A 14,160-nucleotide genomic window follows, 5' to 3' on the forward strand; every position below is an offset into this window, starting at 1 on the left:
CTGCTCTCTTGCCCACATGTCTGTCCTTGGCTTGCTGCATTGTTCCAGTGAAGCCCAACGCAAACTGGAGGAACAACACCTCATCTTCCGACTAGGGACTTTACAGCCTTCCGGACTGAATATTGAATTCAACAACTTTAGGTCGTGAGTCCCCTCCCCCATCCCCACCCCCTTTCTGTTTCCCCCTTCTTTTTTTTTCCCAATAAATTATAAAGATTTTCCTTTTCCAACCTATTTCCATTATATAAAATAAAATAAAAAAAAAAAAACCACTAGAGCTATACCTTGAGTGCCCTACCATCCATTCTTAATTAGCACATTCGTTTAGATAATATCACCAACTTTAACTTTAACACCTATGTGTTCTATTGTACTATTGTTGTTGACATCTTTTGATGATCTGCTTCTATCACTGCTTGTTTGTCGCTACAACCACACCAACCCCCTCCACCTCTCTGTCTCTCTATCTCTCCGCCCCCCACACACACACCTTAAACCAGCTTATATTTCAGCTCTTTCCTGGACTCGAACTCAAGTTCTGTCGAAGGGTCATGAGGACTCGAAACGTCAACTCTTTTCTTCTCCGCCGATGCTGCCAGACCTGCTGAGTTTTTCCAGGTAATTCTGTTTTTGTTTTGGATTTCCAGCATCCGCAGTTTTTTTGTTTTTATGACTTAGCAACCTTTGGATTGATGCAATTGGTTTACTCTCAAGAAGCATTCAGAGGGTCATGCCCAGTAAAGGGAATATTGCAAAGGAAAGGTAAATGTGCAAAGAACTAAAATTTTTGTGGGCAACTATGGAAATGCAAATGAGTTGAGGAGATCATAGATACCTCCATTCACTTTCTCTTTCAGCATCACCCATAGGTGTATCAATTAGTGAGGAGGAGAGCAAGGGTGACACAAAGTACGAGTAGTCAGGAACAGTTGAAACTGGAAGATGAAGAGCCACTGGAAGGTGAGCTCCTGTCTGTCATCAGATTCAAAACTCAGGCCATTTAGGAGGAGGATAGCTGTGAAGGACTAAATATATATATGGGTGCTTGAGATAGTAAGCTGGATTGTACTGTAGATTGTGCCTTAGTTGCATTATTGAGGGCCAGGCTTCTCTTGAAGAGTGGATAAGACGCAGTGCTTGCAAGTGCAGTTTGGCTTCATATATCCTGAGAAGAGGGCCACATCAGTAACCAAAACACTTTACACCCTCCTAAAACTGAGGGAGTACTGAGGAGAGAAATAGGAGATTAGGACTGAAAGAGTACACCACTGCATGCACCGGGGGAAGCATGGTGGAACAAAATGAATAAAAGATGGCTAGGTCCTTTTTAATTAAAAATTCAGATTAGATTTGCAGACTTCTTTTTGGCTAAGTGGACAAATGCCATTGAGAATGTTACGCAAGTTATGCCAAATTTCTATACAAGAAGGATTTGTTGTTTCTGAAAAGGGATGATGTGGGAACAAAACTGTTGTAGTGGCCACATGTAATAGTCAGGAAAACCTCTCCCATATTAGTTCCCTGTAAATGTCTTGCAGCCCGAAAGTAGCTTCTCAGTTATCCACTAGTCCTACATGCCTTCCGCCTCTTCCTCCAGAATAAGCTTTGGGACTCCACTTTGAAGAACAGTGTTATGCAGGACATCACCATGGGTCTAGACACCGTCTCTGAAGTGGACTGCAGTGCTCCTGTTCGGACCTAAGCATGTCCTTAAAGTACAAGGTGACTGCTCTGTAATGGTTCGGGTGGAACCATGAAGCTTGATGCTCACCAGACTCCTAGGGAACTGAATTGGGGTCATCAGCCACTGCCGCAGAGGGTAACTTTGACCTCCAGGAAAGAAAAGGAAGAAAGACTTATACTTATATGGCCCTTTTCATGACTTCAGGATGTCCCAAAGCAACCCATTGTCAGTGGAGTACATTTTGGAGTGTTGTCAGGATTGTCATGTAGGGAAACGAGGCATCCAATTTTGCGGAGAACAAGGTCCCACAAATAACATCGAGATAAATCTGTTTTACTGATATGGATTGATAGATGAATATTGATCAGGACACTGTGAAAACTCCCCTGCTCTTTTCAAATAGTGCCATGGGGCTTTTCATGCCTGCCTGCAAGGGCAGATGAAACCCTGGTTTAACATTTCATCTGAATTACAGCGCCTGCGACAGTACAGCACTCCCTCAGCACTGCACTGAGGTGCCAGCCTAGGTCATGTGCTGAAGTCTCTGGAGTGGGGCTTGAACTTGAACCTTCTAATTTAAAAATAAGTGTGCTACCATTAAGACAAATCATCCAGACAGTTGGGCTGGAATTTTCTGTCCCGTTTGCGTCGGGTGTCATGGCGGGTGTGAGCAGGCAACATGGCAAGAATGCCAAAAATTGTGTTGTGAAACCAGTTTGCAATTGTCCGCTCCGCCTGTTAATGGCAGGCCGCCTTTCCCGCTGTCCAACGTTGGGAACCTAATTTCAGTGCATTTGCATCTCATCATCTTGCCTGCTCACCGGAAACAAATCCCTCATGATGGATCATCCGAGCACATGAGCGTGGTTGGCACGCTGACATGTTTCACAACTGAACATAAGCAACGAGCACCTCGCGAGCTGCACTTCACTCAAGACTTTGAGGTTTGTTTGCCTACCTTGCTTCGAGCAGTACTCGCGGCCATCAGCGCCAGGCTTTATAGACAGCACCACATCACTTATAGTGGGGCTTACGGGCAGGTCTCTACTTACCGGAGCAGCCATGGCGGAGGTGGCTTTTCAACAGCTGCAGGTCTAGGGCTTGCTTGGGGAAGGGGGAGAAGTGGCCTCAGGCAAGGGAAGCAGCTGCAGGGCTAGGACAGTACTGAGGAAGGAGGGTAATCCAGGGTGTGTGTGGGGGCACATGTTGATCTGTGCAAGTGGCCTCAAGATGGTGAAGGCTGAGGATGCAGTCTCCAGAGGAGATGAGGCCAGATGGAGATGTGATGGTGTGTTTGTGAGAATGGCAGTGAGTGAGCTGCCAGTGAATGTGTAATGGGCTTGTGAGTTTAGAGTGATGAGATGGTTGCCTTACCCTGGTGGCACGGATGAGATCATTCATCCTCTTTCTGCACTAGATGGCAAACCTCTTCTGTGCAGCGTTAGCACTGACCACCACTGCCACCACCTCCCAAACCAGAGTGGCGACACTGATGGGCTTCCAGTGGCCAGAGATCAGGTAGAGGACATCGCGGTGGCCCTCCATGACATCCAAAGGCAGGGTCATGTCATAAAAATGGTGGGCTGCAGTCTTTTGGGTCCCGGGTTTGCAAGCATCGAAAGCTGTGCGCATGGCTGCAGCTCAAATATGGTGCCCGGGGTGAGGAAGCGGTGAAGTGATGGTGTGGTGGGTGAACTGGAGGAAGCCTGCCAGCGAAACGGCATTCCTGTGACTGCAGAAATAATGAGGCAGGAAGGGGATGATGCAGTGTGAAAACCCACCATTGTGGCCAGCGGGTAAAACATTGTTTTACATGCCCGCCACCACATTTAGTGCAATTCTGGGACGATTCCACCCTTGCTGTTCAGCTGCAAAAGTTAAGAATTGTAGCATTTCTAAATAGCAAGCATTAACAGGCATTATTTGACATTTGTGATCACTAATCACGTGTTTATCAAATGAAACCTTTTTCTGTTGAGAAAGCAATTTACTTCTTGAAAAGAAATGCAGGGTGACTTAATGCAATCAAGGACATCTTGCACCTTGGAATCCTACCATACACTGCAGGGTTCTCTCATAGTGATGAGAAATGTCCATAGGTGAAGTGTTATACTTACCAGCTCCAACAAGTAATGTATCTGTAACTTGTTTTATGCATCTGTGCAAAGCCAAATGGCTGATGTTACAAATGTTTCCAGATACAAACTTAAATGACTCCTGTAGAAGTTCAGGGCAGTGGTAACCCATTATGCTACCTCTGATGGGGTTGGGCTCCAGATGCAGAGCAAGCACATGGTATAGCCTGATGAGTGCTGTGTACTCAGGTGGGCATAGGAGCTCCTTTGGTCTGTTGATATTGGTGTGAGGGTACATATGAGTGGATGCCACATTCCTCCAGTGCGCAATTAGCCTGGCTTCTCTGTATTCCTTTCTTCATCTAAATCTGCAGCAGTTCAAGAAGGCAGCTCCCCACTACCTTCTCAAGGGCAATTAGGGATGAGCAATAAATGCTGGCCTAGCCAGCGACATCCACATGCCATGAATGAATTTTTTAAAAAGTCCCCCAGAATGAAATTCCAAGTGACTGCACCATAATGGCCTCTGTTGAATGTTTCAGGAAAGTGAAGCAAAGTATCAAAAAATATCCCTGTCCCACACCCCTCAACCAGCTTATGGTTCACCTCATTTCTATATTTCCTTAGTCCTGATGAAGAGTCATACGGACTCAAAACGTTGACTGTATTCCTCTCCGCAGATGCTGTCAGACCTGCTGAGTTTTTCCAGCTATTTTTATTTTTGTTTCAGATTTCCAGCTTCCGCAGTATTTTGCCTTTATCAAAAAATAAGGTTTTGATGAAAAAAATAAAAATAAATAGAAGCAAACTCAGAATTATTTAAAGATCCTGTAAAGCTTTCCTTTAAATTCACTTCTGTCTGTTACCAGCCACCAAGTGACTCTGAATGCCAGCTAGGTGCCAGTGCAGATAGCAATAGGGAGCAATTTACACACAGGTAGCAGTACTTGGATAGATGCCCCCAGCCGCTGATCTCATTTCAGCAAATCACTTTATGGGCATTCGGGAGTGGAAATGTAGCAATAATCATCCATCATCTCATTTGTCCCTTCCACCTTCCCCTTTTCCCCACTTGAAATTGGGCAGTAAAACAGGAAAATCAAACCCATGGAAGCAAGAACAATGTTGTGCAGTGTGCAACAAATTTTCAAGAAAATTAAATTATCAACAGCAATATTCCAGCTCAGTTTATCCACCTCTCCATCCACCCAAGCCCAGGGACCGGTGCTGTAATGTTAATTCATGACCTTGAAGAGAGTGTTGCAAATAAACCACACAACTCTGCTGATTAAACTGAGTTTCCGTGGAAAAGTAGGGCATTCTCTACAGAGAGACGTGGAATGTGAAGTGATCCAACTGACTAGTGATCAGGGGGGAGATTGTGAAAATTTTTCTATTTAATAGTTTTGTTAAGCACTCAATGTGCAGTGTTAACCTGCATCAAGAATTTACTTTGGGTGTGACGGTCAGAAGACTTTCTTGGAACAAGTTGTTTGGTGCCAATTATCAATGCAAATCAAATGGAGGTTAGCTGGCAGGGCAGGCTGAACAGCATTTTGCAATCTATGTTCTGATCTGTGCAACACAATGAAATAATACATTATATTTAATCTTGTATTGTGATTCACATGTGAGTTAATCATCACACATCATGTTATAATAGTCATAATGTAATAGATACCACAGTATCTTTACAGTTCAGAAGGAGGCCACTTGGCCCATTGAATCTGCACTGGCTCTCTGAAAGAGCATTCCACCTAGTCCCATTCCTCTGCCTCCTCGGAACCTTGCACATTCTCTCTTTTTCAGGTAGCAATCCAATTCTCTTTGAATACCTGGATCAAACCTGCCTCCACCACCCTTTCAAGAAGTTTGTTCCAGACTCAAACCACCCTCTGGGTGAAAAGTTTTTTCCTCACATCACATTTACTCCTTTTGACAATTATTTTGAATCTGTGCCCTCTGTTTCTTGATGTATTGCATTTATGAAATGTGTATTTGTAAAATGGTGCACTTGATATAATGATGCAGTTGACATCAACACATTTTTTTTCTTTGCTGAATGTGATATCATTTTGATAAAAATCAGGCAAGGCATTGCCCCTATAACTACCCAAAAGTCTTGATGCAGCACTCAGAGGGGAGACAGGCATTGTCTCTGGTTACCCTTCTCTCAAATTAAGTAACTACTTCAGATATAAATAAATAGACGAAACAAAGACACAAGTCTACTACTGACTACTCTTATCTTCACTGGAGTTATCGTTGTTCCTTCACTGAGGCAGTTTTGTTATGAAAATGAATCACAGTATCACTGTGCAATTTTTTTTTGCTGAGCTTTTAATATTATATATCAATTTTCTTTTAGGAAAATTCAGCTTACAAGGGAGATGCCCCTGATTCAAAATTTGTGGTAAGTTTTATTTTTAATATTATTAACACTGAACAGAAGTTAGTCCCATGCCTATGCCTATCTAGATTGAGGCAGAACTTGTACTTGCACAATTGGCTACATTGTGTCTAGAGTAGGGAGGGGGAAAATAGCCAGGATTGCCTCCTGGCATAACTATCCCATTGACTCCTACAGGCAGAATTTTGCCCTCATTGGGCGGGCGTAGCGGGTGGGCCCAGGAGCAGTCGTGATGCTGATCGCTGCCTGTGATCAGGCCCTGACATGGATTTCATGCCGGCTGGCCAATTAACAGCCTGCCAGCGTGAATTGCGTGCTGCAGCGCTCAGTGCTGCCGGACTGGGACCAGGAGGACCGTGAGCGCGGAAGTGCGCACATGCGTGGGGATGCGTGCAGCAAAAGCTCCCTGAGGCGCAGAGCTGCCTCAGGCAGCTGAAGAATTTTCAAAGTAAAAAATAAAGAATTTAAAAATGTTCATAACATGTTCCCATGGACATGTTAGAAATTAGTTTGAAATTTTGAAATTTATTTTTCAATCAGCGTAAAATGACTTCTGATGATGTCGAGCGAGCGTCCTGACATCATCACGCATTTGTAATATTTCAGTCGGCAGGCACGTGCATGAATCGGCAGCGCCCGTGGATGAGGTTTCACAAAAAATCCAAAGGCCATTTGGCCTTTTCACCTTAATAGGCTTGTTAATTGTCAGTGGGCGTGCTGCCAACTCATTCAGGTGTGCCCGCTGACTGAAATATTACAAGTGCGCGATGATCACAGAATAACACAATCACAATGCAGAAGAGGTCCTTTGGCCCATCGAGTCTGCACCGACACATGAGAAACACCTGACTTACCTACCTAATGCCATTTAACAGCACTTGCCCAATAGCCTTGAATGTTATGACGTGCTAAGTGCTCATCCAGGTTCTTTTTAAAGGATGTGAGGCAACCCGCCTCCACCACCCTCCTAGGCAGTGCATTCCAGACCGTCACCACCGTCAGGGTAAAAAAGCTTTTCCTCACAGCCCCCTAAACCTCCTGCCCCTCACCTTGAAAGTATGCCCCCTTGTGACTGACCCTTCAACTAAGGGGAATAGCTGCTCCCTATCCACCCTATCAATGCTCCTCATAATCTTTTACACCTCTATCAGGTCGCCCCTCAGTCTTCTCTGCTCCAACGAAAACAACCCAAGTCTATCCAACCTCTCTTCATAACTTAAATGTTTCATCCCAGGCAACATTCTGGTGAATCTCCTCTGCACCCCCTCCAGTGCAATCACATCCTTCCTATAATGTGGCGACCAGAACTGCACACAGTACTCCAGCTATGGCCTCACCAAGGTTCTATACAACTCCAACATGACCTCACTACTTTTGTAACCTATGCCTCGATTGATAAAGGCAAGTGTCTCATTTGCTTTTTTCACCACCCCACTAACATGTCCCTTCAGAGATCTATGGACACACACGCCAAGGTCCCTTTGTTCCTCAGAACCCCCTAGTGCCCTGCTGTTCATTAAATACTTCCTTGTCAAATTACTCCTTCCATAGTGTATCATCTCACACTTTCCAGGGTTAAATTCCATCTGCCACTTATCTGCTCATTTGACCATCCCGTCTATCTCTTCCTGTAGCCCAAAATGATGTCAGGAAGCTCGCTCAACATCATTGCACGTCATTTTATGCTTGTTTGGGCTGGGCGCACACCTGCACTCCAAGTGCAATATTCTGCCCCTAATGACAAATGAGGACAGAACTAGTCTCAGCTGTGTCGCTTATCAAGATTGAATAGCATTGTTTCAGTGTGTAGGTTCACATGTGAAGAATAGTAATGTAGGTAAAATGCCAAAGGGCTTGTAACACCTGTGAAACTTGTCATAACCCTGCCCAGATTCGGAGATCCAGTTAGAGACTAGTAATATCTTGTTTAAAGTAGATGAAGGTTGAGATTCAAGATGCTTACCAAGTGAATGAAGTCACAAGGTTCCATGGGTTTTGAACAGATAGAAATAAACTTTACTATCCAAGGTCAAAAAGATAAAGCTTACAGATCTATGACTATGCCAAGCAGATCACCACTGCTCTAAGGGGGTACCCTTGGCCCAAAGGCCTTCTTTACTTAAAGTCTGTTCCCCTTAGCCCTTTCTCTAACTTTTTAACATAACTGGGCCCTGTTCCAGGCCGTGTCTCTGTGACACTTGCAGGCTGACTTCCCAAAACTGACTGCCTCAATGAGAATTGTTCTCTAACCATTGAACTGATCTGATGACTTATCAAAACACTCCCAGAGGGACCACCCTTGTTACAAGGCAGGAACCAATGTAACAAGCATTGGAACATCCTGTACTGTAAGTGTTACAATCTCCACAGACTGCTAATTTAGCACCCAAAGACACAAAAATCAATGATTTCATGACAAATTATACTCCAGAAAGACACTGTACCTTCAAGAAGGAAGAAAAAAATTATAATTCTGAGAGTGCCGAATACTTTCAGGGATTTGATCTGTGAAGGTGCCTGGTTTCCTGTGGTGCAGTATATTCATACCCTAATGAACTATGCTGGAAATGTGGAAAGTAGGCTGTATTATACGATTCCACACAGAACATGACAAGTTTCTAATCTTGGCCAATTGAGATCATCTAGAAACTGCTGAAGGTGAATTATGCTTTTATGGACCTTGCCACCATGCACAACTCACTGTACTATGTCACACAGGAATGCTGGCAAAGTATGCTAGCTGACAGCTACAGATTAACAGGACAGGAAGTAAATTGGAGGGAGAAAGTGGTATGGGTTGAAAGGCTCAAAAATCAGAAAGATTGAAAAATGATGGTCAGAGTGATACGTGAGGTAAATCAGATTTTGTTGAAAGAGAATTTTAGCTTATATAATTTACCATTATGTAAAACACCACTGCGCTTTAAAGAATAATGCTGCCTTTATAGTAAGGTAATGTTGGATTTACAGTATGTATGGAACTTTCAATAAGTTGAAGGCATTCTGTGTCTGCATTGTGTTCAGCAATAAGAATGAACAGTAACAGAACTTCAAAATGGATTTGACACTCTCTCAGCAGGGAGAATCCAGAACCTTAAATCGAAGCAGCAAAAGAAAAGGAGGGGACAACGTTAGATACAAACTAGTGGCTGTGCCCCATGGAAATGACATTGCATCTCTGTTTGAACAGGATCCAACTACTCTGCAAAAAACAGATTCATTCGTTCCCAGGTACTGAAGCTCAAAATGGAAATTTATGTCCTGAAACACCTTATTCAGGCTGCTGGTGCCACTTTCTTATTTATACTGTCCGTCGCATCTTACAAAAAATCTGGAAGTTTCAGATCCAAATTGTTTCTAAATTACTGCTTAAGTTAATATATAATTCTAAAATCTAAATTAGCCTAGATTTGGTTTGTGCAAAGTTTGTCCTTGTATGAATGATACAGATTTGCCTAGTTTGTCCCTTTTAACAAATAGAGAAAAGGTTTAGCTCAGTTGGTTGAGCACTAGAGTTAGCTCCACTAAGGTACAGATTCTTAACCTACAGTATCTCCTGGCTGGTCATGAATATGTGGGGAACTGTACTGCACCCAAAGGGAACTTCCTGACTACAAGAGACTAATTAATCTTTTTTGGTAAATGACCCTTAAGAAATATGTTCTCTGCATACCTATCTCTTCTGCTTTATTATGTGAGTGCTTGCTAACGCTAGCAAAATCCCATGCGCAGCTAGAAATGGGAACTTAAGAAGAATTTTAAAACTTCAATTCTATGAAATAATGTTTTTTTTACAGTTGACTTATAATTTTCTGTGCCTTGGTGGGGATTCCTTGCTGCAATAAAATATTCATTAGTTTTGAATCCTGCAGGTGACTTATTGTGGGCGCATCCAGGACCATGTGGAAAATCTACCTGGCTACTTGTGCTCCTGACCTCATCCCATTTCTGGGGTCAGGGCATTTGCATGGATCAGGCAGGTGCCCATGGCATGTATGATGTAACAGGATACCTGCATGGGAAAATTCAGTGCTGAGCCTGGCCCAATATTACAGTGCTGATCTAAAGAAATCCAAATTTAAAAAAAGATACTTTTTTTTTGAAAGGCCAATTTCCATTCTGTGAACACCTCGCAATAAGAAAACCTTAAACATTAACATATGAATGCTTCTGCAACCTGAGCAACACAGGACGCCAGGGTCTGAAAAATGTCCTTTGTGCCAATTGTTGCAAAGATGCAAATGAAAATGAAGTAAGTCATATTCTGTGCCCATACCAAAGTTACAAAATGTCTATGCTCAATGTTATTTTGGGGCTAGATTTCCATGCATTTTAGTCAGCACTGTCTATGAAACACTACTTATAATTGTACTAAACCTAATGACTGATGCTGATGGGCCACATTCATCTTTGCAATTCAGAACATGGGCAGTCACATTTACAATCAGATTTTTGTTCCATTTGCCATTTTTACATAAGGAATTAAGGGTCTGTTGAACCTGTTAACAAGCCATACACTGCCCACACCATAAAATGGTTGGCATGGGCAGGAGTGGGCAAGCCGTTTTTAAAAAAACATTAAAGGGAAGGAAGGAGGGGCACATCATTCAGAGGGTGCCTTTTGTGAATCAGGGGCACTTTCCAAGATTTCCCCCCCCCCCCCCTCTTTGGTTCCTCCTCTCCTGGCTTCTAGAATGGGCTCTCCTAATCCCTCGCCACCTAAATACTTATTAAATGTTACGGAGGATTCCTGCCTTAGGCAGTGAGTTCCAGATTCCAACCACCTTCTGGGTGAAAAAAATTTTCCTCAAATCTACTCTAAACCTCCTGCCTCTTACCTTAAACCTATAACCCCTGGTTATTGACACCTCCACTAAGGGGAAATGTTGCTTCCTATCTAACCTATTTATGGCCCCTCATAATTTTGTACACCTCTAACCCCCTCAGCCTTCTCTGCTCTAAGGAAAACAACTCTAGCCTATACAGTCTCTCTTCATAGCTGGGACGCTCCAGCGCATGCAACAATAGGGGCAGGGCATGGCATAGTGATATTGTTGGTGGACTAGTAATCCAAAGACCCAGGGAAATGCTCGGGGTCTCCAGTTCGAATCTCGCAATGGCAGATGGTGGAATTATAATTCATTAAAAATCTGATGATGACCATTAAACCATTGTCGATTGTGGTAAAAACCCATCTGGTTCACCAATGCCCTTTAAGAAGGAAAATATGTCGTCCTTACCTGGTCTGGCCTACACGTGACTCCAGACCCATAGCAATGTGGTTGACTCTTAAAAATGCCCTCTGAAATGGCTTAACAGGCCACTCGGTTGTAACAAACTGCTACAAAGTCTCAGAAAAAAAGGAATGAAACTGGACAGACCACCTGGCATCGACCTAGGCACTGGAAACAACAATAGCAATCTCAGCCCTGTCAACCCTGCAAAGTCCTCCTTACTAACATCTGGGGGTTGGGGCCAAAATTGGGGGAGCTATCTCACAGACTAATCCTCATGGAATCATATCTTACAGATTATGTCCCAGACACCACCATTTCCATCCCTGGGTATGTCCTGTCCCACTGGCAGAACAGACTCAGCAGGGCTGGCAGCACAATGGTGTACAGCGGGAGGGAGATGCCCTGGGAGTCCTCAACATCAAGTCTGGGCCCCATGAAGTCTCATGATCAGGTCAAACATGGGCAAGGAAACCTCCTGCTGATTACCATGTATTACCCTCCTTCAGCTGATGAATCAGTGCTCCTCCATGTTGAACACCACTTGGAGGAAGCACTTAGAGTAGCAAAAGTGCTGAATGTACTCTGGGTGAGGGTCTTAAATGTCCCTCACCAAGAGTGGCTCGGTAGCACCACTACTGACCGAGTTGGCTGAGTCCTAAAGGACATAGTCTGGATCTGCGGCAGCTAGTGGGGGAACAAGAGGGAAAAACATACTTGAGCTCATCCTGACCAACCTGCCTGCCGCAGATGCATCTGTCCATGACAGTATCAGTAGCAGTGACCACCGCGCAGTCATTGTGGAGATGAAGTCCCGCCTTCACATTGAGGATACCCTCCATCATGTTGTGTGGCACTACCATTGTGCTAAATGGGATAGATTTTGAACAGATCCAGCAGCTCAAGACTGGGCATCCATGAGGCACTGTGGGCCACCGGTAGCAGCAGAATTGTATACAACCACAATCTATAACCTCATGACCCAGCATATCCCCCATTCTACCATTACCATCAAGCCAGGGGATCACACCTGGTTCAATGAAGAGTGCAGGAGGGCATGCCAGGAGCAGCACCAGGCATACCTAAAAATGAGGTGTCAACCTGGTGTAGCTATAATACAGGGCTACCTGTGCGCCAAACAGCAGAAGCAGCAAGTAACAGACAGACCTAAGTGATCCCACAAGCAACGGATCAGATCTAAGCTCTGCAATCCTGCCACATCCATTCATGAATGGTGGTGGGCAATGAATCAATTCACTGGAGGAGGAGACTCCACAAATATCCCCATCCTTAATGACGGAGGAGCCCAGCACATCAGTGCAAAAGATAAGGCTGAAGTATTTGCTACAATCTTCAGTCGATCAGCCAGAAGTGACAGTGGATGATCCATTTCGGCCTCCTCCGGAGGTCCCCAGCATCACAGATGCCAGTCTTCAGCCAGTTCGATTCACTCCACATGATATCATGAAACGGTTGAAGGCACTGGATACTGCAAAGGCAATGGGCTCTGACAGTATTCTGGCAATAGTACTGAAAACTTGTGCTCCAGAACTTGCCGCACCCCTATCAAGCTGTTCCAGTACAGCTACAACACTGGTATCTACCTGGCTATGTGGAAAATTGCCCAGGCATGTCCTGTACATAAAAAGCAGGACAAATCCAACCCAGCCAATTACTACCCCATCAGTCTACTCTTCATCATCAGTAAAGCAATGAAAAGGGTCATCAACAGTGCTATCAAGTGGCACTAGCTTAGCAATAACTTGCTCACTGATGCTCAATTTGGGTTCCGCCAGGGGCACTCAGCTCCTGACCTCTTTACACCCCTGGTTCTACATGGACAAAAGAGTTGACCTCCTGAGGTGAGATGAGAGTGAGTGCCCTTGACATCAAGGCCGCATTTGACCGAGTGTGGCAAAACCGGAGTCAATGGGAATCAGGGGGAAAACTCTCCGCTGGTTGGAGTCATACCTAGCACAAAGGAAGATGGTTGTGGTTGTTGGAGGTCAGTCATCTCAGCTCCAGGACATCACTGCAGGAATTACTCAGGGTAGTGTCCTGGGCCTAACCATCTTCAGCTGCTTCATCAATGACCTTCCTTCCATCATAAGATCAGAAGTGGGGATGTCTGCTGATGATTGCACAATGTTCAGCAGCATTCGTGACTCCTCAGATACTGAAGCAGTCCATGTCGAAATGCAGCAAGACCTGGACAATATCCAGGCTTGGGCTGACAAGTGGCAAGTAACATTCGCACCACACAAATGTCAGGCAATGACTATCTCCAACAAGAGAGAATCCAACTATCGCCCCGTGATGTTCAATGGCATTACTATCACTGAATCCCCCATCTCAACATTCTGAGGGACATCATTGACCCGAAAATGAACTGGACTGGCTATATACATACTGTGGTTACAAGAGCAGGTCAGAGGCTAGGAATCATGCAATGAGTAACCCACCTCCTGACTCCCCAAAGCCTGTCCACCATCTACAAAGCACAAGTTAGGTGTGATGGAATACTCCCCACTTGCCTGAATGAGTGCAGCTCCAACAACACTCAAAAATCTCGACATCATCCAGCATGGAGCAGCCCTCTTAGCTGGCACCACATCCACGACATTCACACCCTCCACCCTGACGCACAGTAGCAGCAGTGTGTATCATCTGCAAGATGCACTGCAGGAACTCACCAAGGCTCCTTTGACAGCACCTTCCAAACCCATGACCACTATCACCTAGAATGACAAGGGCAGC

At 44.5% G+C, this 14,160-nt stretch overlaps 1 protein-coding gene across 8 annotated transcripts in view; it reads left to right on the top strand.

The window, feature by feature from the left end:
* Positions 1–14,160, top strand: part of itpr3 (inositol 1,4,5-trisphosphate receptor, type 3) — a 312,431-nt gene that overhangs the window by 151,356 nt on the left and 146,915 nt on the right. For all 8 annotated transcript variants that reach the window (XM_041195917.1, XM_041195916.1, XM_041195915.1 and 5 more), the window contains 2 exons: positions 6,128–6,172; positions 9,246–9,400. In XM_041195917.1, the coding sequence (XP_041051851.1) occupies positions 6,128–6,172; positions 9,246–9,400 (200 nt within the window). The remainder of the gene's footprint in view (positions 1–6,127; positions 6,173–9,245; positions 9,401–14,160) is intronic.

Source organism: Carcharodon carcharias, chromosome 9 (assembly GCF_017639515.1).
Source record: "Carcharodon carcharias isolate sCarCar2 chromosome 9, sCarCar2.pri, whole genome shotgun sequence".
NCBI lineage: Eukaryota > Metazoa > Chordata > Chondrichthyes > Lamniformes > Lamnidae > Carcharodon > Carcharodon carcharias.